Source organism: Halichoerus grypus, chromosome 14 (genome assembly GCF_964656455.1).
Source record: "Halichoerus grypus chromosome 14, mHalGry1.hap1.1, whole genome shotgun sequence".
NCBI classification, from domain to species: Eukaryota; Metazoa; Chordata; class Mammalia; order Carnivora; family Phocidae; genus Halichoerus; species Halichoerus grypus.
The window spans coordinates 26,159,947-26,187,066 of NC_135725.1; the positions used below are offsets into that span (position 1 = coordinate 26,159,947).

A 27,120-nucleotide genomic window follows, 5' to 3' on the forward strand; every position below is an offset into this window, starting at 1 on the left:
TAAGTGAAGTAGATACAGATTTGATCAAAATTGGCAAAGCTCCTACCCTTATAAAACCTATTATTCTGTAAGAGACATAAAGATATATTTTTTACTTTTTAAAAAGCAACTATAGGGGCACCTGGGTGGCTTGGTAGGTTAAATGTCTGCCTTTGGCTCAGGTCATGATCCCAGGGCCCTGGGATCAAGCCCCCTCCTCCTCGGGCTCCCTGCTCAGCAGGGAGTCTGCTTGTCCTCTCCCTCTGCACCGCTCCGCCCCCCCCAGCTCATGCTCTTTTTCTTGGGCACTCTTTCTCTTTCTCTCAAATAACTAAATAAATAAGCAACTGTATTGAGGTTTGATTTGCAGGTGATAAAATGCACACATCATAAGTGTATATTTCAATGAATTTTTACAAATGTATGCACCCATATAATTGCTATCATAATCAAGATACAGAACATTTCTATCATCTCAGATCATTTAGCCCTATTCTAGTTAGTCCTTCCTTGGCAGGCAGGCAGTCACTGCTCTGTTTTGTCACTATGATTACATTTTTCTTTTTTAGAGTTTCATATAAATGGAATCATATTCTTTTGCATATACTCTTAATTTCCTTTGCTCAACATAATGTTTTTTGAGATTCATGTTTTTGCAGGTCAAGTAGTTCATCCTTGTTTGTTGGTAATTATTACATTGTATGGATATGCCACAGATTGTTTATCCATTCACCAGTTGATGAACATTTGGGTTGTTTCCAGTTTGGGATTATTAAGATTTTTTTAAAAATTTATTTATTTGAGACAGAGACAGAACATAAGCATGGGGGGGGGGTAGCAAGAAGCAGACTCCCCACTGAGCAGGGAGTGGGGCTTGGGGCTTGATCCAAGACCCTGATATCATGACCTGAGCTGAAGGCAGATGGTTAAGTGACTGAGCCACCCAGGCGCCCCTCCAATTTTGGATTATTAAAAATGAAGCTATGAAAAGTAAGTACAAGAGGACACATTTTAATATTCCTAAGAAAATACCTGGGAGTGGAATTGCTAGATCAAGTGGTAAGTGTTTGATTAATTTTCTGTTCAAGTGATTGTACTGTTCTGCATTCTCATCAGTAACATATGAGAGGTCCAGTTGCTCCAAGTCCTTGTCAACATTTGGTGTCGTCTTTTAAATTTTGGCCATTTTAATGGGAATATAGTGGTAAAGGTGGTTTCTTACTCCTGTCAGTCTACTTACACAATCCCACTTTAAAATTGATCATTTTATTAATAAATTTTTAAGAAAAACTTAAAACATTTACAAGTCTGAAAGAAAATGGCTTGCTTGACTCTGCAGATATTTTGTTTCTATTTTCCCTCAGGAAACCGCCAGGCTCTCTAGGAAACATAAATCCTGTGTCAGGCAGCACTAGCTCGACGAAGCTCACAGCCAGGCTCTTCTTGCATGGCCACAACTGCTAAGGTCTACAAGTACTTTCCCTGCTTTTTTTTTCCGCCTTAGCGTCACCTTTCTAAGAATTTCCCAGAGAGCCGCGCGGGGCGGGGCGGGCTCTGCGACCCCCCTGGCTCCACCCCTCACGGGGACCCGCCCACTACCCGGCACTCTGCTTGAGGCTGGAGAAGGAAGGTAGCTTCCGGTCTCGCGATTGGCGCTAATCCCGCGAGAAGAGAAGACGGCTGCCATCGATGGCGGTGGTGAGAGAGGGGGTGTGGCCGGGGCGCTCGAAGTCCCCAGGAGTGAGGGAGAGGGGGCGGGGTCGCGCGCACCGGGCGTACGCATGCGCGCACGCGGCCGGTCGGGCTGGGCTGAGAGGGGAGGGGGCGGCGGCGGCGGCTGAGGCGGCGTCGTTATTTCCGCGGTCTGGTCGGTGCGTGGCGGCGCGGGTGGCCACGGGAGAAGTAGGTAGGGACCGCCCGTGCAGAGCCATTGAAACTCCCTCTCTCCCGTGTCCTAGAGCCGCAGCCCCCCGCGCGTGTGGCGGACCCTGGGGACACTAGGTCACCCTGCGGCCCCGGCCCTCCCGCCGTGCTTCAGGTAGGAGCTGCAGGCTCCCCTGTGTCCGCTGCCCGCCGAGGCCCCGGCCTTGCCCGGGCTACGACCCGGCACCGGGCGTGCCCGGCCTCCCGCGCGACGACAGCTCTGTCCTTGCTTCCGCGCCCTGTGGGGCCGCGGCGGGGCTGACCCGGGTAGGGCGGACGTGGGGCGGGTCCCCGCCTCAGGTGCGCCGCCACCCTGGGCCGGGCGGGTAGGTCCCCCGCCAGGCGCTCCCGCACTTCGTGCCCACTGTGCAAGGCTCTGCGGGGGTCATGTCGGGCCGGGGAGAGGTCGGCCCAGAGAGCTCCAGGCAGGTGAGGGACCACCCTGACTTGAATTTAGTTGCCTCATGGGCTCCCGGGCAGCGAGAGGGGACTCTGAAGAGTGAGTGCCTTGGTCATTTGTGGCCAGTGTGGAAAGTTGGAAGCTCGAGTTGATTCTGTTTGGACCAGTGGTGGGGTGGCTTCTGATTTTTTTTCTTCGATGGTGGGCAAACTCTTAAAGCCCTGGTAGGTGCTGGGCTATTAGTAAATAAGCAGCAGTAGTGTTGATGTAAGATTTAATTGCATTAAGATTTTTTTTTTCCCCAGTGCCATCCTCAAACTCAGGTCTGGCAGTTTAGTAAGACTTGCGTCCAGTACTTGAGCGAACACACATGGCTTGCAAATACTCTTGCCCTGAAAGCCACAATCTCTTTTACACCAGTGTTAATTTTATAGGCATTATGGTCATGAAAGCTTCTGTAGAAGATGATGATTCAGGATGGGAGCTCAGTATACCAGAAAAGATGGAAAAAAGCAATACAAGCTGGGTGGACATAACCCAAGATTTTGAAGAAGCTTGTCGAGGTGAGTTTGAATTTTTGGACTAGAAATTGAAAATCTGGGAAAAGGTAAAATAAAATCTTGATTGCGATTTGTAGCCTAAATGAAAAGAAATCAACAGGTAAGTGTGGTTTATCAAGTTTGTTGACCACACTTACTCATTCTCCACCCTCTAATTTTAACTTTCATTTAAAGCCAGTCAGTATTTGATAGTGCATGAAATAGTGATGTTGAAGCAAATGCTTCAATTTTTCTAGCTTTAAGTAACAGATTAGAGAGTACATGGCAATAATTTCACATTGTGGAAACATGAATTGTATTGACCTAAAGATGGTAGTAGTATTGTATATATGAGGTTTTTAAATAATCAAATCACATGATTCACTGCTTAAGAGGCTCCAGTAGCTTCCTGTTCCATGTAGAATAAAATCCATATTCCATCCCTATGGCCTGTATGGTCTGGTGCCTGCCTACCACTGACTTCATTTTTGTACCACTGCCCCACTAGGCTCATTATGTTAGTCACAACGTCCTTTTTATGTCATTAAGCACACCAGGGCAGTTTCCCCTTGGACCTCTGCATATTTCTTTTTCTGTGTTTTAAACTGCTTTGCCTCCAGGTCTTCACATAGCTGTCTCTTTCCTGGCCGGTTAAATGTTACCTCCCCAGCGAGGATGTCTCAAAACAACTAATCTAAGTAGATTTAGCCCTGTTCTCTTCTGTCCAACTCCACCTCAGTTGAATCACTCTGTTTTATTTTTATCATAAAACTTATCTACTGTCAGAAACTGTCATTTTCAGTTAACTTCTTGTTTATTGTCAACCTTACCCACTGGAACATAAGCTCTGTGAGTGCAGAGATCTTGTCTGTAACTCTAGTACACAGAATATTGCCTGATACATAGTAATAGTTTAAGAAACTGCATAGGCATAAGTGATTAGAGAAATGAGCGTGTTTGTTGTCTGAGGGGAATGAGCCTTAGGGAGAGACTGGAAAGAGAAAGGAACAAGTGGTAGAATGAGAGGGGTGCCTGGGTGGCTTAGTTGGTTAAGCATCTGCCTTCCGCTCAGGTCATGATCCTGGGGTCCTGGGCTTTAGCCCCGCTGCAGGCTCCCTCTGTGCACCCCGCCCCCCAACTTGTGTTCTCTTGCATGTTGCGCATTCTGCCTCTCAAATAAATAAATAAAATCTTTTAAAAAAATGGTAGGGTGAGAGCTTGAATTTGAAGAGAGGATGGGATCAAGAACATGGTAGAGAAATTAACTTGGGGAAAAGAATGAGGAATTACTGAGAGGAGAACTGAGGTTAGGATTGGGGAAGAAACAGGTATATATATATTTTTAAGATTTTATTTATTTGAGAGAGAGAATGAGTGGGGGGAGGGGCAGAGGGAGAAGCAGACTCCCCGCAGAGCAGGGAGCCTGACGTGGGACTTGATCCCAGGACCCTGAGATCATGACCTGAGCCATAGGCAGATGCCCAACTGACTGAGCCACCCAGGTCCCTGAAACAGGTATATTTCTAAGTGGATGGGGAGGAATGGTGGAGGGATGCACACCTCGATGGCTTCTATTTTTTTACTGAACAGGGTTAAGTCTTTGGTGCTGGTGAGATGGAGTGTTTAAAATAGTGCTCTTGAGAGGAGGAGTAGAGACTTGGAGTAGCTGCAGGTGGAAAGGGAGCCAGCTGAGTATAAGCAAAATGATAAATCATGCATCTGCCCTTTTATTGTTTTGAAATACATGTCCAGTTAAAGTATGTCTAAGTGAAATTGTGGAAAGAACATTAGACTGGGAATTGGGGGACTGCCCATATCCATCTATCCAAGGGAGAGAGAAAGAAGTATAAGTTACAGTGTAATTTTTGTGCCCAGAGCTCTTAAACTATTAGTGGATTATACCCATCATCTTGCACTGATTTTTAAGTGATCTGTATTAGAGAGCTGTCATTCTGAACCTAAATGGAAAAGGTGTTATGAAGTTCATATGGCTTCAGTTGGGCCTTAAAGGAGTGGTCAAGTTTCTATAAGTGAATGTGAGGGAATTACTCTAGACTGAGATGAACCATTACAGCCAGAATTCAGTGAGAGTTTGATGTTTGAGGAAGAGTGAGTAATTTTGCTTCTTCATGGAACGAACTTTGAATAGGCAGTATGGTTTAATCCCTGCTTCAGTGGGGATTGAGAGGGGGTAGCGTGTCATTTTGTTGCCAACCTCAAACCATCCTATTAACTCTTCCATAATTAGCTCTTGCATTGTCTCAAGTGGCACAGATGTGAGGTATACTTGAAACTAAAAAGTTAATGTAGAAGTGATCTTCCTGTACATACAGATTTAGGACGAAAGGCTGTTGGCCGCTCTTGAGCCTGTGGTATTAATTATTTGTTTTCTCTTCTTGAAATAATCAGATTCATAGCATCAATTTAGTTTTAGACTTCTGTTCTAGCAACTTTCCGAGGACTAAATTTAAAATAAATATTGCTATACCCTTGAACTGTTGCAGTGGTCATTCTTCTTTAGTAACAGTATGGTGGCATTTGGCTAGACTTTTGTGATTCTCGGTACCCAAATAATAAATAAATATGCATAGTGATGACAGTGTTTTTCATGTACATTTCTACTTGTTCTTTTAGTGACTCTTCAAATTCTTCTGGACCAAATTCTAATTTCATCACTTCTTTTATTTCCTGTTAGGCAGATGGCACACATTCCCTCCACATTATATCTGACATTGAGGCCCTTGGCTTTTTTTTTTCCCCTGAAATTATTTTGAATATATGGTGCCATTACTGTTACTGTGCCTGATACGTAACATGTCATTCATCTAAATAACACCTCTTGAGCTTTGCTTCTCTAGGAAACTTTGCCTAATTAAACCATCTCATTGACTCCTATAAAAAGCCTTTGATTGTATTTCATTTGGTTGTCTAAAGTTAAATGCTTTCTGAAGTACAAACCCACAAGTTAGAAATTTCACTTAAACACAAATGATCATAAAATACACATTGCTCCTTCTTCTACCTACCAGATTCCCTTTTTCCACACTCTCTCTGGATAGCCAACAACCTCTCCTAGGATGATGACACCATTAGGTGTCTAGAACCCAGAGGTAATCCAGGGTTGGCCATCAATACTTCATTCTCTTTGAGCTTTAGTCTAGAAGGACATGGGTCCATCCTGTCATCCTATGTCCTTCTGTCTTTGATGGCTTCACTCATTCCTTCTTAGCTGTCTTTCTCACAGGCCCTATGGTTTAAGGTCCCCTCACCTATCCAGTTTCTTTAACTCTTGCCCAGTACTTTTGGAAAACCACTTTTATTGATTTCTCTTCCCTCCTTTAAAATCCAGGATTCTTAAGCTTCTTGTTTCTTTTCCTTTCTGTATTGTCTTCTCTCATTTAGAACATTTGTAGGTGCCTAATATATATTTGTTTAAAGAATGAATGAATATTTTAAGGCCATATTTCTTCAAATTAGAGAGTATCTGGATCTTGTACTTCAGAAGTTTGAGAACCACTGCATTACATTAAATGCTGTCATTTTGGGTGATTGCCTGAAACCAACATAATTATGAACACAAGATTGGGCATTGAAATTATAGCAATACTTGATTATAATGTTATTATCCATTTGGTAATCTGTAATCTTTTTTAAAAATTATCGAACTGATTAAATAGCATTTAACAATTATCTTAGAAAAGATAGAGATTCTTAATAAAACTTTCATGTACTCCTCCGCTGAATTCATAAACTCCAATTTGAGAATCATTGTTCTAGGAATTTGCTGTTTGTTAGCACTTTATTCCAAGACGAAAAAGATGGATTGAAATTGTCTTGGTGAAAGATGTGGGCAACCTGTAAAATACATTTTTTTTTTAAGATTTATTTATTTATTTGACAGAGAGACACAGCAAGAGCAGGAACACAAGCAGGGGGAGTGGGAGAGGGAGAAGCAGGCTTCCCACCGAGCAGGGAGCCCGATGTGGGGCCAGATCCCAGGACCCTGGGATCATGACCTGAGCCGAAGGCAGATGCTTAACGACTAAGCCACCCAGGCACCCCTACATTTTTTTTTTTTTAAGTGATTTTGATTTTGGAAATGAAATTATGTTTTCCTTGTTATATCCTATCAAGAATGTTTTCGGTGGTAGGTCATGGGTGGGGTGGGCAGCACTAGTAATTGTGGGTCACTTTAGATCAGTGATTCCACCAGGGTTGATTTTTGCCCCTCAAGGAACATTTACCAATGTCTTACAACATTTTTGGTTGTCGCAGTAGGAGGCGGCTACTACTGGTGTCTAGTGGGTACACACCAAGGATGCTACACAGGATAGCCCCCACAAAGAAGTAATTATTTTGCATAAAGTGTCATTAGTGCTATGTAGCTCACTCTATTTAGATTATTTTCAATACTATTCAACTATCATTTAACCTTTCTGACCCTGGATTCTTCAGGAAAGGAACGTATGGATGGATGTCTTAATGCCTCTAACAACTAGCGTTAACATAGAGCAAGCAGTGGGAAGAGAATGGGACCTTTGCTGTACTTTGAGTTCTCTTCTGCATTGTTGAATGCATCCTATCAGATTTTCTCTTTAATCAGGCAGGTGTTGTGTATCCTCCTTTATGTTGGTAGTTTTTGGTTAACAGAAAAGCTGTCCTCAGAAGTCACCACTTTCCCTCTTTTAGCTGGTTATTCCACTATCCATAATTGGATAGCATGCTTTTATTGCCACTTCTTGATTCCTTGCATTCACAATTTGGCATCATCTATGGACTTCTATCCATATAGTTACAGCTACATTCTGGATATGCAAATATTATCCATAGCTGAGCCAAAGAGTAAAGCTTTTATTACTTTTTCGTTCTTGCATAGTTCTGTCTTACACAAAAAATTTTTACCCAAAATCTATGTAGTTATCATTAATTCTACCTTAGACTCCTTGCCCCTTTTCTAAATCTTCTTAAGATATTCAGACACCTCAGACATCCTGTCATTTTCATTTCTTTGAAGAAACTTCTCCTCAAGCCTCTTACTTACTGCTCCAATTTGGACTTCTTGCCTTTGTACATCATGTAATCCTGAGGTCATCAGCCTGGGGTTTCTTACTTTAATAAAAATTAGACATCTTTATTCTCCTCCTGAGTAGAGTGCATGGGAGATATAATCTGGATGTCTGAAAATGTCTTTATTCTATCCTCCCACTTTATTGGTAATATAATATATCTGGATACCTTTGATAATTTTGAGGGCATGACCCATTGATGGTTTTGCACCGATGTTGCTATTAAAAAGTTTGATGACTTTCTGATAACTGAGCTTTCATATGTAACCTTTTAAGATCTTCTATTTGACCCTATATACACACCTTTCACAGTGGTTTGCCTGATTAACAACTCTGAGGTCCTTTCACCTTGTCTGATCCTTTAGTTCTAGGAAACTTTATTCTATTTCCTCTTTGGGTTTTTTTGTTAGTGTTTTTGTTTTTGTTTTTTTTGTATTCTCCTTATGGACTGTCTGTTTTTTGGATACTGAACCTTTGGGAGATGCTTAGATCATGAGAGTGGAGCCCACATGGATGGGATTAGTCCCTTCTGCTGTTTGAGGTTACCGCAGAAAGATGACTGTCTAGCAAGTGGGCCCTCACCAAATACCTGCTGGTGCCTTGATCTTGGACTTCCCAGATTCTAGAACTGTGAGAAATAAACGTTTGTTGTTTATAGGCTGCCCAGGTATATTTTGTAGGTATATTATAGGTATTTTTTTGTTGTAGCAGCCTAAATAGACTATCTTCCAAACCTACTGTATTTTTCTTTTCTGCTGTAATGTTAATTTTTAAAATTTCTTTTCTCTGAATATTCCTCCTCCCTTTTATAAAAAAGTAAAATGTCCTGTTTTTATTTCAGGGTTGCACTGTTTTATCTCTGTAAGGATAATAGTTCTTTTGAATGTTATTGTACAAAGTATCTTTCCTCCAACTCGCCTTTTCTTTTTTTAGTTTGTTTCCTTTAGTTTATATCTTTCATATTTGGGCATTACTTCAGATATCTAAGAATTCTTTGTTGCCTGTCTAAGGGTGGGAAACCAAAAAGCCAATTGGAAGCTCTGAATTTTTGAGTGGGACTTATTGACACTGACTGTCACTGTCAAGTGATCTGACTTGGCTTTTGTGGTGAAGAACATCTGATATAAGTTATTTAGTGCTTTCTATTTGGAAAGATTATATTCAGTAGAGAAAATTTATCTAGTCTTTTGCCTTGAAGTTGAAGCTCTGGCTTGACTGCCTATGATTTAACAGTTAAGTGGGGGAAGAGATCTGGGTTTTTCACATATTCACTTAATGCCCCCTCCTTCCAGTACTGTACCTGGCCTTCCAATAACCTTATGTCTCTGGAGATGTTTTTACCCTCTTCAAAAAAAGTCTTCAGTATGTGAGGTTAGGGAGGGGCAGTTACCCTGCTCTGTAAATAGGACAGGGTTCTGTGTTGTCTGACTGCTCAGTCCTGCATGTTTTAGCCTCCCTTTATCTGCACTTTTAGAGGCAAGTGGTAAGTCAGGTTGGTTTTTGGCTTTCTCCACTCCTGATTTTAGTATTTTGTTTTCTTGAGTTAGCTAAGAAACTACTTAATTTGTCTTTTTATTTCCAAGTTTCCCCAATTTTGTTGTACTATTTCTGCACCTGTTTTCTTCTTTGGAGTGTATAGCTTTCTTAAAACACACACACACACACACACACACACTTCCTCTGGTTGTTTTAATGAGATTTCAGGAGGGAATTAGAGGTAGTTGCATGTGTTCAGTTAGCCATCTTTACCCCCTGGTAAACCTCAATTGGTTTGTTTAAATATCACTGTTACAGTGGTATTGGATTTCAACTGTATCATTCAACCTACTGATTCAGTAGGTGTTCATAGGGTCCCTAGCTGGGAACTTAACCATCGTTTATAATGTTATGGGTGGAAATCTGTTCAAAGATCTGTAATTTCAGTTTACACATGATCTGTTCACTTATAAGATGATAAAATGTATTTGCCTTGTCACATAAGTACATGTTTTTCTCTGTCCTGTAAGGTAATTTTTCTCAGGAGAATGATCATATGCTTCAAGTGCTTACTGCTGCATACCCAAACTCCACCACAAGTTCTGATTTATTATTCATTTCCAAGGCAAAAGGAAGGATGCCCAGTAAGATGTTAGGAAATTCTGTGACCCACAAAATTTAGTTAAATTTTCTCTCACAACAGATCTATTCATGCCTTATATGAGAGTGAGGATAAAAGAAAAAGGCGGTTTATTGTTAAGGTAGTCAAAAAAATCTGAATCATCAGCTTTTCCTCGTATCTGATTTTTTCCTTTGCTCTGAGTGTTTTAAGCTATGTACTACTGCACCTACTTAAGGCTTTAACTTAAAAGTAGAAGTAACTATTTTTTATCATTGTGTTAACGTAGTTCAGCAGTTTGGTGTGTCTGTGATCCCTGGGATCATCAAGATTTCAAAGGGTATGCAAGGTCAAAATAATTTCCATGGTAAAACTATTTCCATATAATATTGAGATGTTAACTTGCCTTTTTGACTCTCCTTATTAGTACTGTGGAATTTTCCAAGGACTCCATGACGTGTGATGATGTCATTGCTCTGCTAAGATAAATGTAAAACATCCTTCTCACTAAATTTTTTGAGACTTGCAGCCTAGTTGGATAAGACCCAAACTACTCAGGTCTATAGTGCTATAGAAAAGATCATGATTTTGTGTCCAGTTGTTGATCATGCAGTGAGAGTGCTTGCACTCTGCTTAGTTGAGTAAATTTTAAAGTTTCCTGCCTACAGTTTACTGTGATCGGATTACTGATGTTCTTTATTTTACTTTTAAGATTTTATTTATTTATTTATTTGAGAGAGAAAGAGGGCATGCGCACGTGCACGCATGAGGAAAAGCAGAGGGAGAGGGACAAGTGGACTGTGCATGGAGTGCGGAGCCCGAGGTGGAGCTAAATCCCAGGATTCTGAGATCATGACCTGAGCCGAAATCAAGAGTTGGTTGCTTAATTGACTGAGCCACCCAGGCCCCCCTGATTACTGGTGTTCTGAGGGACCTAATGAGAGTCAGCTAGTTCAGCCCTTCATTTTACAGATAGGAGACCAAGACCCAGAGTGATTGACTTGCTTTTAGGTCTGTGGAGTGTTTTTAAGTTTGGTGAAGCTGTTTGGTTCCCAAATCTACCTTAAGTATTTGATAAATTATTACAGCAGTTCTCAGATTTTTTGGTCTTAGGACCCCATTATACTCTTAAAAATTATACTTTTAAACTCTTTAAAAATTGTTTGTGTGTTAGCATATATATAGATGTTTACTGTATTAAAATTTAAAACAGAAATTTAAAAAATACTTACCAATTCATTTAAAAACAATTATAAACCCATTGCATGTTAACATGTTTTTTAATGAAAAATAAATGTATTTTTCAAAACAGAATGACTTACAAGAATGGAGTTGTTCTGTTTTTTGAAAATCTCTTTAATATCAGCATAACGAAGGATACCTGAATTCCTTATCTGTGTGTTTATTTGAAGTAAATGAGGTAAATCTGGCCTCATCCAGCATGTAGTTGAAAAATGGAGGAACCTTTTCAGATAATTATGGATACTCTTCTTTGATATTACAGTACAACAAAACTTGATGGGTGGTAGTTTCTTTTTTTTTAAATTTTTTTATTGTTATGTTAATCACCATACATTACATCATTAGTTTTTGATGTAGTGTTCCATGATTCATTGTTTGTGCATAACACCCAGTGGATGGGTGGTAGTTTCTTAAAGATTAGTTGTGATGTGGAATCCGAAGACCTGTCAGTGGACTTTCCATTCTTTGTTACATTAAAATCCCCTGGTCGGCCTTGAATTTTGAATGGATCTTTTATCCATGCCTAATTTTGAAACATGTGTTGCTATTTGGAAAATAATGGTTCATTGAGTTAAGCAGATCTTCCAAATGCTGATATAATTATATAATACGGAAAAGCACATTTGTTAATATCACCACCAATATCATCAGAAACGTCTTTTTTAAGTGTTGAGAAGCTATCAGGTTCACAGTGTCAGATATTTCTCTAAATTCCAATTTTTGAATAAAAGCTCCAGTTTTATCATTGGCAACACAAATGTCAGCTGTTTTTCTTAAAGCAACAAACTCATTTATTTTCAAGAAAATGACATATTCTCAGATCTGTAATAAGTATAGTTTGGCCATTGTTCAAGTAAAAATGGTGTTCCATAATTGTGCAAGTGCTTTTTCTTAAGACAGCATCTTACATTGGTATGCGGCAAAAGTGTTTGCTTATACTTCCCATTTTGTCAGATAGACTATTTAAATAAAGATGTACTCAGAGATTGAGATTTAATCAGCTAAATCAGGGCCAGCACTAGGATGAAGTGATTGAGGCACCTAGGGTGCAAAATTTAAGAATTTGCTACCTGAAAGTGAGTGCCTCTTTAAATTTTGCATGGGAGGTTCTTCACTTGCTACACCGTGGTCCCAGCTCTGAGGTTAATAATTTTACTGCTTCATCAAGGACTTCTTAAGTGAAACTAAAAAAAAAAAGTTTGTCTTTTTTAACTGCAAATGTATGGAGGTAAAGAATACACTATTTAGCTTGGGGCCACTGTCTTAATTTGTGCTGAAACTGAAGCAGTGTAGCCCCGCCCCCCCATTTTTCATTTTTCCTCTTTTTTTTTTTTTAAAGATTTTATTTATTTGGGAGAGAGAGAATGAGAGACAGAGAGCATGAGAGGGAGGAGGGTCAGAGGGAGAAGGAGACTCCCTGCTGAGGAGGGAGCCCGATGTGGGACTCGATCCCGGGACTCCAGGATCATGACCTGAGCCGGAGGAAGTCACTTAACCAACTGAGCCACCCAGGCGCCCTATTTTTCCTCTTTTTGCGTTGCTTTTGCATCATCAGTGCAAATGTCAGCACGATGAAAAAGACAATGTTTTGGTATTACTATAAAAGTAATTTTTACATTTTATCTATTTGGGAAAGAGTGGGAGCAGGAGCTCACCAATACGTGCACGAGTGAGCGGGGGTGGAGGGGCAGAGGGAGGAGAGAATCATAAGTAGGCCCCACACTCAGCGTGGAGCCCAACACGGGGCTCAATCTCACAACCCTGAGATCATGACCTGAGCCAAAATCCAGAGTTGGATGCTTAACCGACTGAGCCACCCAGGTGCCCCGATATTACTATGAAAGTAATTCTAATATCATAGACACCACCTGGGTTCCCAGACCATCTTTGAGAACTGCTGAAAACTAGTGCTTTGCACCTTCCACAAGATTTGACCATCAATACTTAAGCTACTTAAAATGTTATGGTAATGGTTCTCATCTTCCCTGCACATTGAACTCACCTGTAGTGCTTTAAAACCACTGCAGAGGTCCCACCCCTAGAATTTAATTGGTTTAGGGTGCTGCTTGGATGGTGGGATTTTCACAAGCTCCAGAGTTGATAACATTATGCAGCCAAGGTTGGGACCTGTTTTATAGGGGTTGAATACTGTTTGGATTAGCTGTTTACTCATGTTTTCTACATTGAAATAAAATGTAATTTTAAAAAGTAGCTTTGGCACTGTTCCTGGGACAAAAAGCGGTTAGATTATGACACCAAGTGGTTTAAAAACAACTTGAGAAATAGCAGTCAGTTCTGTGAAAAAGTATACTTAGGGGGAAATTTACTAGTGATACCTTAAAATGAGGTTGGTAATTCTGATTAGATTTTTTTGGCCTCTGGTGGGTTGCTTGCTAATTCTAAGAAGTTCAATTTATAGAGTTTATTCACTCTGTAGAAAGCATTATATTAGTAATTGAGTACAAATAATAATTTCTTAGAAAATGGAGTTTAATGAAAGCCCATTTTTCAAACAAAACTTTTTTTCTTAGAATTAAAATTTAAATATTAAGATGGTATTATTCAAAGGATTTTTTTTCTCTTTGTTTCTTTTAGAATTAAAGTTGGGAGAACTGCTTCATGATAAGCTGTAAGTATTTGTGTCATTTGAAATAGTGTAGTTAATACTTCTATGTTTTTTCTCGTGTGCAATAGTATTCCTTGAGACCTGGGTAATATTACATTTCAAAGCTGTAAAAATAAAATGAATTATAAATATATTTTTAACATTGATGAGTTATTTTGGGGCAGCTGACCCTAGTTGTGATATGAAATGGTTGGACTTAGTGAAACTGTGCCTCATGGTCCTTTCCTTGAGAGTTAGATATATAGGATGTGGAATTTCTTTTTTTTTTTTTTTTTTTAAAGATTTTATTTATTTATTTGAGAGAGAGAGAATGAGAGACAGAGAGCATGAGAGGGAGGAGGGTCAGAGGGAGAAGCAGACTCCCCGCCGAGCAGGGAGCCCGATGCGGGACTCGATCCCGGGACTCCAGGATCATGACCTGAGCCGAAGGCAGTCGCTTAACCAACTGAGCCACCCAGGCGCCCCAGGATGTGGAATTTCTTGAAGAAAAGTTAACAGGCTGTATGTTATCTATAATAGGCTGGTTGATTACCAGAGATAAGTGAGATAATGGCTGGATGAAAGTAGATCGAGAATCCCTGGAAAGGTGAAAAAAGAGAGGTGCTTGATTCTGTTTATACTACCATAGATAGCCTCAGTTCCCATACTGCTCTGGCCAGATCAATTTCAAGGTTAGAAATATTAAATGTTAAATTAGTGGCCGAGATTGGACATTCGGGAAGCAAGGGTAGACCCTGAAATTTAGTTCTTCTCAGACTCTAGTGTGAATTGGAATCATCCCACACATTGAAAACACATGTTGCTGGGCCCCACCCCCAGAGTTCCTTCTTTAGGTCTGGCGTGGGACCACAGAAGTTGCATTTCCGCCAAGTTCCCTGATGAGGTTGATGCTGCTGATCCAGGGACCAACTACACTGGTGCTGCCTGCAGTTCTAGGAAAGCTATAATGAAACCGTATCACAAGCTAATGCAGGAAAGAGTGTGGCTCCTGACTGTGGAACAAGATTTGAAAGAAGTTAGCTGGAGGGACCAAGCTCTCTTCATTTCCCCAAGTTTTTGGGTTCAGCCCAGGGAACATGATTGCCAGCAGCCTCCCCGGACCATCTATTTAGTAAAGTTATATTTTTGTGATTCATATCTCCCTTAGCTGTCTTGTCTTTTATCCCTAGCATACAATCTTCTAACATGCTATGTAACTTTTTATCTTTATTGTTTATTCTCTGTTTCCTTCCACTGGATATAATAAGGCAGGCAAATTTGTTCTGCTCACTCATGTATCCTAAGTACCTAGAACCATGCTTAGAACATATTAGGTGCTCCTGGAATTTGTTGAATGAATGGAATAGCTAACTTAATGCTACTATAGTTTCCATAGAGCTTTACTAATTAGGCAGATACCTCACTAGTCTAGGGTTTTAGTTGTGCCATTAAAAACTTGATTTAGTTGTTCTCTTGTAATAAGTGGATACTTTGTTTTAAACTAATTCAGACATCAGAGATGAAACAAAAACTTCCCATGACACTGCCCCCAATCCCCCACATGCCTGTTCTTTGCCCAGAGATGATAACTATTACCAGATTGTTGCATGTCTTTCTAGACCTATAAATATATTTACATACATTAGTAAAATCTGTAAAATTAGTTAATTGTAAGTACGAATCTACAGTATGTATTTTGAAAATTCCTTCCCAATTCAATGTATCTTGGAGCTCATTCTCTGTTAGTATATAAGCTCTATCTTGTTCATTTTAACTGTTGGTTTGTATTGATGGACATTTAAATTGCAATATTTTTGGTAACATGGGAAAATTGAAGACAATTTTTACAAGCCTTTTTGTATACATGTACAAATAATTTTTAGGATGGAAGCCTAGGAATCAAATGACTGGATTTTAATGGGTTCAGCCAGACTTTCCTAACAAAAGTGTGTATCAATTTACACTCCCACCAACAGTATATGAGAGTAAACTAAATATATTTTTAAAACTTTCTGAATGGCCAGAGAAATTCCTCGTTGTTTTGTTTTGCATTACCTGATTACTTTTGAATTTGAGCAGCTTTTCACCTTGTTATTATTAATATACATTTTTTCTTTTGCAAATTGTCCATTCCTGTTGTTTGCCTCTTTTTTTTTTTTTTTGGACTGCTTGCCTTATTTATATGTACCAGGTAGTTGTATTCTGGATAACTTTTTGAAAATTATATTAAAAATATCCAGCCTAGATAATTACGGAGTTCCAGCTATGGTTTATTATAGGCACATATAAACTAGTTTTGTAAATTATTGAAGAGTCATTTGTTTGTTTGCTTGTTTTAGGTTTAGAACTTAAATCTGCCTGCAGTTTACTTTTTGAAATTGTGTAAATCAAAGATTTCACTTTTTTCCAAATGGTTAGCCACTTGTCTCAACGGTATTTATTGATTAACCCACTATTTTTCAGTACTTTGAAATTCTTTCTTTTTTTTTTAAGATTTTATTTATTTACTTGACAGAGAAACAGCGAGAGAGGGAACATAAGCAGGGGGAGTGGGAGAGGGAGAACAGGCTTCCTGCTGAGCAGGGAGCCCGATGCGGGGCTTGATCCCAGGACCCTGGGATCATGACCTGAGCTGAAGGCAGACGCTTAATGACTGAGCCACCTAGGTGCCCCGAAATTCTACTTTTACCAAATATAATTCCTACAGAAATGGGTTTGGGGCTGTTTGCTCTTGACCTGTGTATTCTAGAATGCTTTCAGTTATTATATCTTAGAATATCTTTGATATTTGATGAATCTCTATTGTTTTTGTTGAAAAATTCTCTTCCATTTTTGCATGTTTTCCATTTTGGCATGTTTTCCGTTTTGGCTTGACAATCTCTTTGAAAAATACCATTTGGGTTTTGATTAGCATAGACTAGAGTTGTCTTCAATAATATGTTCATCTTGTCAGATTAGCTTTTTTTTTTTTTTAAAGATTTTATTTATTTGACAGAGAGAGAGAGACACTGAGAGAGGGAACACAAGCAGGGGGAGTGGGAGAGGGAGAAGCAGGCTTCCAGCAGAGCAGGGAGCCCGATGCGGGGCTCGATCCCAGGACTCTGGGATCATGACCTGAGCCGAAGGCAGACGCTTACCGACTGAGCCACCCAGGTGCCCCGATCTTGTCAGATTATCTTGAAGCATTAAGAGATTTGAGGGATTGCAGGGAAGAGTCTGTCTCCTTAAAGCTGGTTTTGATGTCTTGCTGCCTTTCTGAGAGAAATGATTTAGTGTAGCAAGGTAGATGTCTTGATTTTCCTGGTAATCTAGTAGCTTAGACTAAGCAAAATATGAAGTCAGTAGCTTCATCACCTGTCAGACTTTCTTTTAAGCTTTTTTTGTTCCTGTCCCATTTTTTTGAGGCATTTCTCCATTAACGATACGCTTACTAACTAGTCCACAGTGCATCACAACTATCTGCTTTTATGGCTAATAAGCCATAAAAACCAGCCACAAATAAGAGGATTCCTGGATTATTTTTCATTATGTTATTGCCAGAACTTTGGGCATTACAGACAGTAATGTGCCACATTATTACTATTATTCAAGATCTAAAGAAAATGTTTGATGATTATTCCAACATTGAGAAAATTATTTAAAGAAGGCAAAGTGAAATCCATTATAGATCAGTTGATCTTTTTTCCAAAATTTCTAATGTGCAACATTTTGAAGGAAACACAAAAAACATTTTTTGTTTTCTTTTCTCCCCCGCAGTGCATGTAAAATAATTTGAGTGACAAATACATGGAATAATTTTTATGTTATGTTTCTATTTAATTGAAATAGAAGTGGTAGCAAATTGGGAAGACTAAATACATAGAATACCATAGTTATTTAAAGCACTATAATTTTATATCATTGTGGGAATCTGGATAAACTTAACTGGTTCAAAAACAATTTGGTCAATTTTTTTATTTGCAGATTTGGCCTTTTTGAAGCCATGTCTGCCATTGAAATGATGGATCCCAAGATGGATGCTGGCATGATTGGAAACCAAGTTAATCGAAAAGTTCTCAATTTTGAACAAGCTATCAAGGTAATTACCATTGTGCTTTTTGTGTTTTATCATTTGTTATTTCATATGTTAAAACAATGAAAATCAAACTTGGCATACTAAAGTATAATTTTTTAAGATTATCTCAGGTATATAAATAAAAATTGGTTATAACCTTTAGTTACCTCTTTTGAAATCTGTAAAATCTGTAAATTGTTCAAAGTCTTCATTACAAGCTTGCTCTAAATTTGTGTGTCTGTTTATTAATTTTTTTTAAAGATTTTATTTCAGAGAGTAAGAGAGAGCACGAGTGGGGAGAGGGGCGGGGGAGAGGGAGAAGCAGACTCCTCGCTGAACAAGGAGCCCGATGAAGGGCTCAATCCCAGGACCCCAGGGTCATGACCTGAGCTGAAGGCAGACATTTAACTGACTGAGCCACCCAGGTGCCCTGTTCATTAATTTTTGAAAGCATTTCAGTATATATTCAAATACCAGGGTAGTTGGTTAAGGGATTAAATTTTATGTATTAATACATTAAGCAAGGTGCTTGTGGTTGTGAATTTGAATTTAACTGTGAGGATTGACTTACAAATTTATTCATAGTTGACACAGAGTTTAATTTTGCATATTTTATGAGGAAGGATTTGCTAAACAAAATTTACAGGGGCGCCTGGGTGGCTCAGCCGTTAAGCGTCTGCCTTCGGCTCAGGTCATGATCCCGGGGTCCTGGGATCGAGCCCCGCATCGGGCTCCCTGCTCTGCGGGAAGCCTGCTTCTGCCTCTCCCTCCGCCTGCTTGTGTTCCCTCTCTCGCTGTGTCTCTCTCTGTCAAATAAATAAATAAAATCTTTAAAAAAAAAAAAAAAAAATTTACAAGTAGTATAGTTAAGGGAAGGGTTTTTAAAAATGTTTGGTTGGGACACCTGGCTGGCTCAGTCCAGTTAAGCATCTGATTCTTGATTTTGGCTCAGGTTATGATCTCAGGGTCTTGAGATTGAGCCCTGCGTTGGTCTCCACACTCACTGGGGAGTCTGCTTGAGGTTCTCTCTCTCCCTCTCCTTCCCTGTACCCTGTACGCATGCACGTTCTTTCTCTCTCTCAAATAATTAAAAAAAAAAAAGTTTACTTTTCTCTTTGTAAATAGTTTTGATCCTAAAATGATTAATGTTTATTAATACTTAAAACTAATTTGAACTGTTTTTTAAATACTTGTTGGTTTGACTTTTTGTTTCTTTGTAAAGGCCTTTAATCTGTTTCAAATTAAGAGGCTTTGATTTTTCTTATTGAAGATCGAATACAGAGTTGGTATCTTAGTTTTTATCAGGTGATGATATAGTTCTAGAATTTTTATTTTTAAAATTTAATTTTTGGAAGAGAAAATGCTACTGGACATAGAAACCATAAATTTGTAAAAAAAAAAACTTCTCATATGTCCTATTTCTCCTCATTTTTAGGATGGCACCATTAAAATTAAAGACCTCACCTTGCCTGAATTGATAGGGATAATGGATACTTGTTTTTGCTGTTTGGTAAGAGTTGAAATAACACTTGGTTAATCTAAAAACTGTCACTTCCCAGAAAGTTTCCTGGTTGGGGATTATTGACTTAGAGACAGAAGGCAGGAAAACTTGTGCAGTTTCTTGCAGTAATCTAGGTGGGATGTGATGCTCTTGACTAGCAGTAGTAGTAGTAGTAGTAGTCTCTAGTAGTAGTGAGTATGAAAAAGAAAAATGAGTGGCTAAGGACTGGTTAGTTCTAAAATTGTGAATTCCCTACCTTATGGATTTTGATTGACTCTGTGAATTCCCTACCTTATGGATTTTGATTGACTCCATTGTGGAATTGATTACTTTTGGATGGTATGTAAGGCAGCATTCTAATTTCATTAATCTCCAAGTATATTGCAAACTGAATTCTATATGAGAATGCTTCCGTTAGATAGCTAATCGTATTTATGGTAATGATTCTTGAAAAACTTTAGTCAGTGAAAGTGAATTGTAATTCTCTTGTCTCTTCTGACTTTCCCTTTAATCATCTTTGAAATGCCATGATTAATAGTACATTTATTTGGGTCTGTGGTAGTCTAGCCCTTGACTCTTGGGTCAATACAGACTTTGCAGGCTCTCTGTGTTGTCTTAAACATACACATACATTTATTTCTTTATAGATAACATGGTTAGAAGGCCATTCCTTGGCACAGACAGTATTTACGTGCCTTTACATTCACAATCCAGACTTTATAGAAGATCCTGCCATGAAAGCTTTTGCTCTGGGAATCCTGAAAATCTGTGACATTGCAAGGGAAAAAGTAAATAAAGCTGCTGTTTTCGAAGAGGTAAGATTTTGTAATATGAGAATTCCTGAAGCTCATTGACCACTTTATTAATTGTGATCTATTTAAATGATCATATGATATATATTTTTATCAACAAATATAGTTAAAAACAGTTTTTAAAAGTGATGCTGTGCTGTTTACAAATATATTGGCTGAAGTGAACCAGTTTGGAGAAAGAACTTTAGTTTCAGTATATGTTCTTTCCGTCAGTACCATTTATTGAGTATCCATTATGTGCAGAGTATTTTGTTCTGGGTATTGTGGGAATTCACAAAGAGAATAGAAGACACAGCTTCTTCCCTCAAGTCTCTTATAAATTATAACACAGAAGTGCTGTACTTTCTTTGGTTAAGAGGGAGCTAAGGAAAACAAAGGTATAAAGAATATTTTAGGGTATAAACATATTCTTCCAGTTTGTACAAAGTACTTTGCCCTGAGGAAGTATTGTGAGTTTTAGACATGGAAAGATGTTTTTCTCCTTATGAGAAAAAATAAGGTTTCAGGCACTAATAATTTTAAGGGGAACTATGATAGCATTTAAAATTATTGATAAGTATTTTTAATTCTTCCTTTTGTTGAAACTTATGTTTCTTTTTAACACTGTTACTGATCCAAAATAAATATCTTAGTCTCCTACAGTGGTTCAGTCTATAATATGTATAGCTTTTCTAAATTTATATTAATAATGTGAGAATAATACAGCTAATATGACTTCACATTTGAATATACAGCTTGTGAGTTGTGTATGAAATACTGTCTACTTTTTACACACTCATTGGTTAGGTAGCTACTTATTTTAATTGCTGTGGGTATCATGGAAAATCTTACCCATTTCCATGAAAATTTTAAAAAGATTAGTTCAAGTTAAGTGAGAAGAGATATATATATTATTAAATACTTATATTCTCACACCACACCGAAAGGACATCAAAAATCCTAATCCTAGGGCAGAGAAAGGATTCATTTAGCAAACAGGGCTATAGTAGTTGGTTAGCACCCTTGAAAATTAACTTATCATCATTTTATGTCTCCCTTAATCTGTTGGGTTATTATAGCAGAATACCATAGATGGAGTGGTTTGTAAACTGAAGTTTATTTCTCATAGTTCCGGAGACTAACAAGTCCACGATCAGGGCACCAGCAGCTTCGGTGGCTTGTGAGGGCCTGCCTTGTGGTTCCTAGACGGTTATCCTTGCCCGGAGTCCTCACTTGGCACAGGGTGCACAGGAGCTCTCTGGGTCTCTGTTACAAGGGCGCTCATCCCATCCATGAGGGCTCTGCCCTCATGACCTAATCACCTCCCTGAGGCCCCACCTCCTAATACCATCACAGTGGGTGGTAGGACTTACATATGAATTTTGGGGAGACACAAACATTCAGTCTATGACAACATCAAAATAAATTGCAGATAGATGAAATATTTTAAGTGTAAAAAAAGTTGTTAAAAAGACAGAAGGTAGTTTATAGAAAATGAAATGGCCTTTAAACATAAGATATGTAACTTAAGAGACATGCAGATTAAAACTGAGATACCATTTTTTACCCATTATTGGCAAAGATTAGAAATTTTGTGTAATGTACTTATCGATGAGGGTGAGAAACAGGCACTCAACATGTGCTGTGTGTGTGAGAAAGAGACGAATAGTCATTGCTTCCCTCTTTTTAATCTTTAAATTCAAATTAACAAGTTATAGTGACAGCACAAAGAACAGTATATATCCCTCACCTTGATTCAGCTGCTATTAATCCATTGTCCCATTTACTTTCTCAATTTCTCTCTCAGGTATGTATGTTTTTTCCTTGAATCGGTGGAGAGTAAGTTGCATACATTATGACCTTCTCCCCACAAACACTTCTCAGTGTGCGTCTCCTAAGAAAAAAGGTACTTTCATACACAACTACAGCACAATTATCAACCTCAGTGAATTTGTAATAACAGTCCACTCTCCATATTCTGTTCCTGTCAGGTGACCCAGTAATATCCTTCTTAGTGTTTTTTTTTTCCCTGCGGTTCGGGATCCAGTCTAGAATCATGTCCTGCATTTAGTTGCCTCTTTAGTATCCTTTAGTCTATAGCAGTTCCTCTGCCTTTCTTTGTCTCCATGTCATTGATGTTTTTGGAGAACACAGGCCTCTCCTGGTTTGTCTTTTTTAATAATGTTCCTCACTTGGGGTTTGTGTGTTTTTTCTCCTGATTACATTTAGAATATGCAGTCCTGGTAGGAATATGATGTAAATGATATTGTGTCCTCCTTCTGGTGTCACTGCTGAGGCATACAGTATGCGTCTGCCCCCTCAGTGGTGATGTTATTTTGTTCCAGGGTGTTTTCTGATATGGTTACTGTTTTCTCTCCTGGCATGTAATAAGCCTTCCATAAGGAAACTCTTTAAGGTCATACAAATATCCTGCTCATTAAAATCTTTCCCCTAGATTTAGCATCCACTGATGCTTGTGTGGACTAATCTTCACTGTGATGGCTGCAAAATGATGATTTTCTCACCTTAGCACCTCCCCCCCACATTTATTCGTCAGGGCTCAGGTTTTCACTGTAAGCAAGACTCAAACATTTTTATGGTATTATAAACTCACACAACTGTTTTAAAGAGCAGTTGGTAATATCATAAGTTAAAATGTATATGACTTACCACAGCTGGTTCACTTTTAGGAATTTGTTCTACAAATCTGTGCTGTGTACAAAGATTTATGTACAAGGACATTAATTACAGTTTTGTTTGTAGTAATGAAAGTCTAGAAACTACCTTAATGTCCATCAATAGGAGACTTGTTAAGTGATGCTACCTTCATACAGTGGAGTATTATGCGCCCTTTACAAAGAAGGAGGTAGGTTTATGTGTACAAGTAAGATTAGACCTCCAAAATAAAGTAAAATAAGTCAGGTATAGGAAAGTATGTATAGGTTTCTTTTTTAAAATGGGAAGTAGTTAAATCTTCATTATAGTAAGGTAACTGGAATCTTGAGGGTTGGGATATACTTGTTTGTGCTTTTGGAATTTTTATTATGTGCCTGAATGAGTTTGTTTTAAAAGTAAATGAAAATTTTTCTGTAATGTAAGTAATTATAATTGAAATTCTGCATATTCTCTGGATGAAGGACTTACAAATGGGAGAAATCATAAAGGAAAGTACCAATAGGAAAAAGCTGATAGAAAATTTTTTTCAAAAAAATCTAGGTAACAAAAATAATCTATATTTCTGTGTTAAAATCTCATTCAAATAAAGCATAATACTGAAGCCCAGATGAATAGGCAGTAAAATAAACAGCTTACTCATGGAGGAGGGGAATAAATGGCCATAGCATTTAAAAATTTAGTCTCAGTTCATCCAAGAAATACAGTTAAAATAATTCATTTTTCATCTATCAAATATATTTTTAAATGAATATTCAGTATTGGTAAAGATGCAGTAAGTTGTCATTTGGTTTTTATTAGTGGGAGTATGCATTAGCACAGCTGAAACTAATTCATCTTTAGAAGTCAGCCTTAAATGATTAGAAATGTGGATACTTTATGTGAAAACACTTTAATCAGTTTTTAATAGTGAAAGTTGGCAACAACCAAAATGCCACCATTAGGGTTTGCTTGAAGTAAATTATGGATAATTTATTACACATAATTTATTATATAGAGTTATGATAGTGAAAACAGTGTTTAAAATCATGGGGGAGTGTGGTGCCTGGGTGGCTTAGGGGGTTAAGCATCTGCCTTTGCCTCAGTTCATGATCTTAGGGGCCTGGGATCGAGCCCCAAGAAGGGCTCCTTGCTCATTGGGGAGCCTGCTTCTCCCTCCTCCCTCTGCCCCTCCCTCCTTCTTGTGCGTGCGTGCTTTCTCTCAAATAAAATCTTTAAAACATGGGAGAGTGTATACTTTAAAGGGTTAGGAAAGCAGCACACAGTATAACCAACTATGTAAAAATAAGACTGGAAAGAAGTATAAAGCTCCTGGGCTGGAAAAATTGTGTTTTCTTGTTTCTGTAAACTTTTCAGATTTTTCCAGATGAGTATGTCTTGTTTTTATAATTAGAAAAAGAATTGATTGCCTACTGAAAGTCCTTAAGAGACCTGGTAATGAATAAGAATAAACTGTAATAAACAAATCATTTCTTTGAAATGGCTGCTTCTGCAGTTCCTAGGTGCTGGTATATTTTGTCCTCAGATGTGTGTCTGCTTTGTTTTTACTTCTGAACTAGAGACATGTGTCTTTCTTAATATCCTGTATACATGTGCAAAATGGGAACCAGTGTTCCCCTATCAAACCACTGATCCTCTTGCATTCTGCATCTTGCAGAATGGTATCTACAGGGTTATCTAATTGAAATCTTTTATTTTTACCTTGCAAGTGTCTTCAATCTTTTGAAGCTTTTCCTTCTCTCATTGTTCCTGCTTTAGTTTGAGCTTTTGTCAGCTTCGGATTTAGGTTCTTGAGAGTGTGTCTGCACTTCTCTTTCTGGCCCAGTCTTTCCCTCTAGGCCACTCTCTACTTGACTACCACTTAGCTACCATCTTAAAAGTAGGTAATCTGGTCATGTTCAGTTTTGCTCTTTGAAAATTTTTCCTGGAGTGGGTGTTTTAATAAAAAGTAATAATACCTGTATATATTATGCAAAATCAAGTAGCCCATAGGATGTAAGATGGAAAATTGTAGTTCTGTGTTCTTTCCTTACTCATTCCATAATAATATTAAATTCTGTTTAGCTTTTTCCCACTATTTATTTCCATATTTCTGGATAATAGACTTATATTTTCATTTCTAGATATAAACAATTTTATACAGTTAATTTATACAATTTTATACAGTTTTAACAATTTTTTTTTTTTCAGTTTTAACAGTTTTTAACTAGGATATGTCAGCACATTTTTAGTTTATAACTGGCATTCACATATTACCCCCTCCTGTACCCCAATAGTAATTCGGTTTTGGTTAAGTCATTATTCAGTGTTGACATTACTGTGATTGTATAAATGCTAATGACAGAGGAGCCAGAGTGGTGTAAGCATACATTTCCTTTCTCATACAAATTTTTATTTTTCTTGAAGGTGATAACTGCCTCTTTTTGGTTTGCTTAGTTTTCTGTGTACTTCTCCTTGATTCTTCCCCTCCCATTATTATGAAACATAATGAGATAGTCTATCAGTCTATATATTTTTTAAAATTCTTTTTCTTAGCTCCTTTATTCTCTAGCTTCAGACTGGATCAGTTGCCTTCTAGGTCCACTGTGCAGCTGTGATCCCAGGTTCTATTCTCCTGGGAATTCCATTTCCCTTTCTTTGTTGTTAGTTTCCTAGTTATCTGGATTTCATTTATTTTTCTTAGTTTATTATTTGTGTGGTATAGCATTTCCAGTTCCATGGGCAGAGACAGGGAGGGAATTGTTTTTTGAGAACTTGCATGTCTGAAAATGTCTTCCCTACTCTCACGCTTGATTAAAAGTTTGGTTGTAATAGATTTTTAGGTTGGAAAATCATTTTCCTCAGAATCTTTTAGGCATTATTCCAATGACTCTTAATTTTAGTGTTGCCATCCTGATCTTTTATATGTGACCCATGTTTTTTCTTTGGAAATTTTTAGGATTTTTCTTTCTAATGACTATACTTTAGCCTTGGTCATTACAACCCTTTACTGATCTCAGTTTGGAGTATCCTATTCTCAGACCACCACGTGTTTCTATGTTGCTTGTGTTCTGACTCCTACAGTTCACCCCTACTTGGACTCCAGTTTATTATATCACTTTTTTACTGTCATTACCCTTTTGACTCTCTTTTCTCACTTTAAATCCATCTTCCTTCATTACAGTTACTCCCTTGCCTACACTTTCAGCTCTCTGTCTCTCTTGCCTTATTGTACCTCAATTCTAGTTGAGTCTAGCCCTCTATCTACTGTGTCTTTCTACTTGCACAGCTCAGTGTGACTAGAGAAAAAAACATTCACACTGATTGGTCCTACTTTCAGTTCATCACCACTAACTTCAAGCAGGCTCCTTCCCTACGTCATTCACTCTCCCTCTCAGACTTCTAACACTTTCACCATCCTCACTTGAAGCAAACCTACCTTCCTACTGCACTAAATAAATGGAAGTAATCTCACCTACCTGCACAGGTGCTCTGTGTTCTTTGGCCCTTCTGGCTATCTAGAAGAACCTTCTCTCTTATCTAAGGGTGATCTCTTCTGCTTGTGCATTGGATTCCATACCCTGTCTTATTAAAAAATATTCCTCTAGCAATTCTCCCCTCTGTCCCTTGCATAATGAATTTGCCCCTCTACTGGATCATTCCCATCTGCATGTTAGCATGGCTTTTCTTCCTCCATCTTAAAAATACCATTTCTTGGCATAACATAACTTTAGCTTCTGCTCCATATTATGCAGTTCTTTTCAGCCAGAATCCTTAAGAGGTGTCCATTCTCTCTTGAATCCACTCTAGTCAGGCTTTGAATAGTAATCCACCAAAACTTTGTCATCATGGTCATCTAAGACCTCAGAGTTGCTAAACCCATTGGTTAATATTTGGTCTTAAACTTGATTGGTCATCAGATTTTTGACATGGAGTCCATACTTGAAACAAGTTATTTTCTTGGCTTTTAAGATGCTCTTTTTCCCTGATTTCCTGCCTCACTAGTTCTTGTTTGTCATCTCATTCTCTAAGCCAACACTGTCTGATACAGAATGGAAGCCATATACATCATTTAAAATGTTCTAGTAGCCTGTGGGTGAAATTTTTATAACATTTTATGTAGCCCAGTATATCTAAAATAATATTTCAGTATATAATCATTTATAAAATATTAATGAGAATTGCCAAAATATGGAAAGAGCCAGATGTCCATTGACGGATGAATGGATAAAGAGGATGTAGTGTGTGTGTGTGTGTGTGTGTGTGTGTGTGT

General features: G+C 38.4%; 1 protein-coding gene across 4 annotated transcripts in view; it reads left to right on the plus strand.

Moving 5' to 3' along the window:
- Window positions 1–1,655: 1,655 nt before the first annotated feature.
- The window catches only part of NAA35 (N-alpha-acetyltransferase 35, NatC auxiliary subunit), a 98,967-nt gene continuing 73,502 nt past the window's right edge, over window positions 1,656–27,120 (plus strand). Inside the window, exons 1-6 of one of the 4 annotated variants that reach the window (XM_078061536.1) lie at window positions 1,656–1,677; window positions 2,737–2,865; window positions 13,840–13,873; window positions 17,813–17,927; window positions 19,339–19,413; window positions 20,052–20,219. In XM_078061536.1, the coding sequence (XP_077917662.1) occupies window positions 2,742–2,865; window positions 13,840–13,873; window positions 17,813–17,927; window positions 19,339–19,413; window positions 20,052–20,219 (516 nt within the window). In that variant the 5' untranslated portion in view covers window positions 1,656–1,677; window positions 2,737–2,741. Of the gene's footprint in view, window positions 1,678–1,752; window positions 2,018–2,736; window positions 2,866–13,839; window positions 13,874–17,812; window positions 17,928–19,338; window positions 19,414–20,051; window positions 20,220–27,120 lie in introns of those variants that run through there. The other 3 variants (XM_036097671.2, XM_078061534.1, XM_078061535.1) reach the window with 3 other exon arrangements.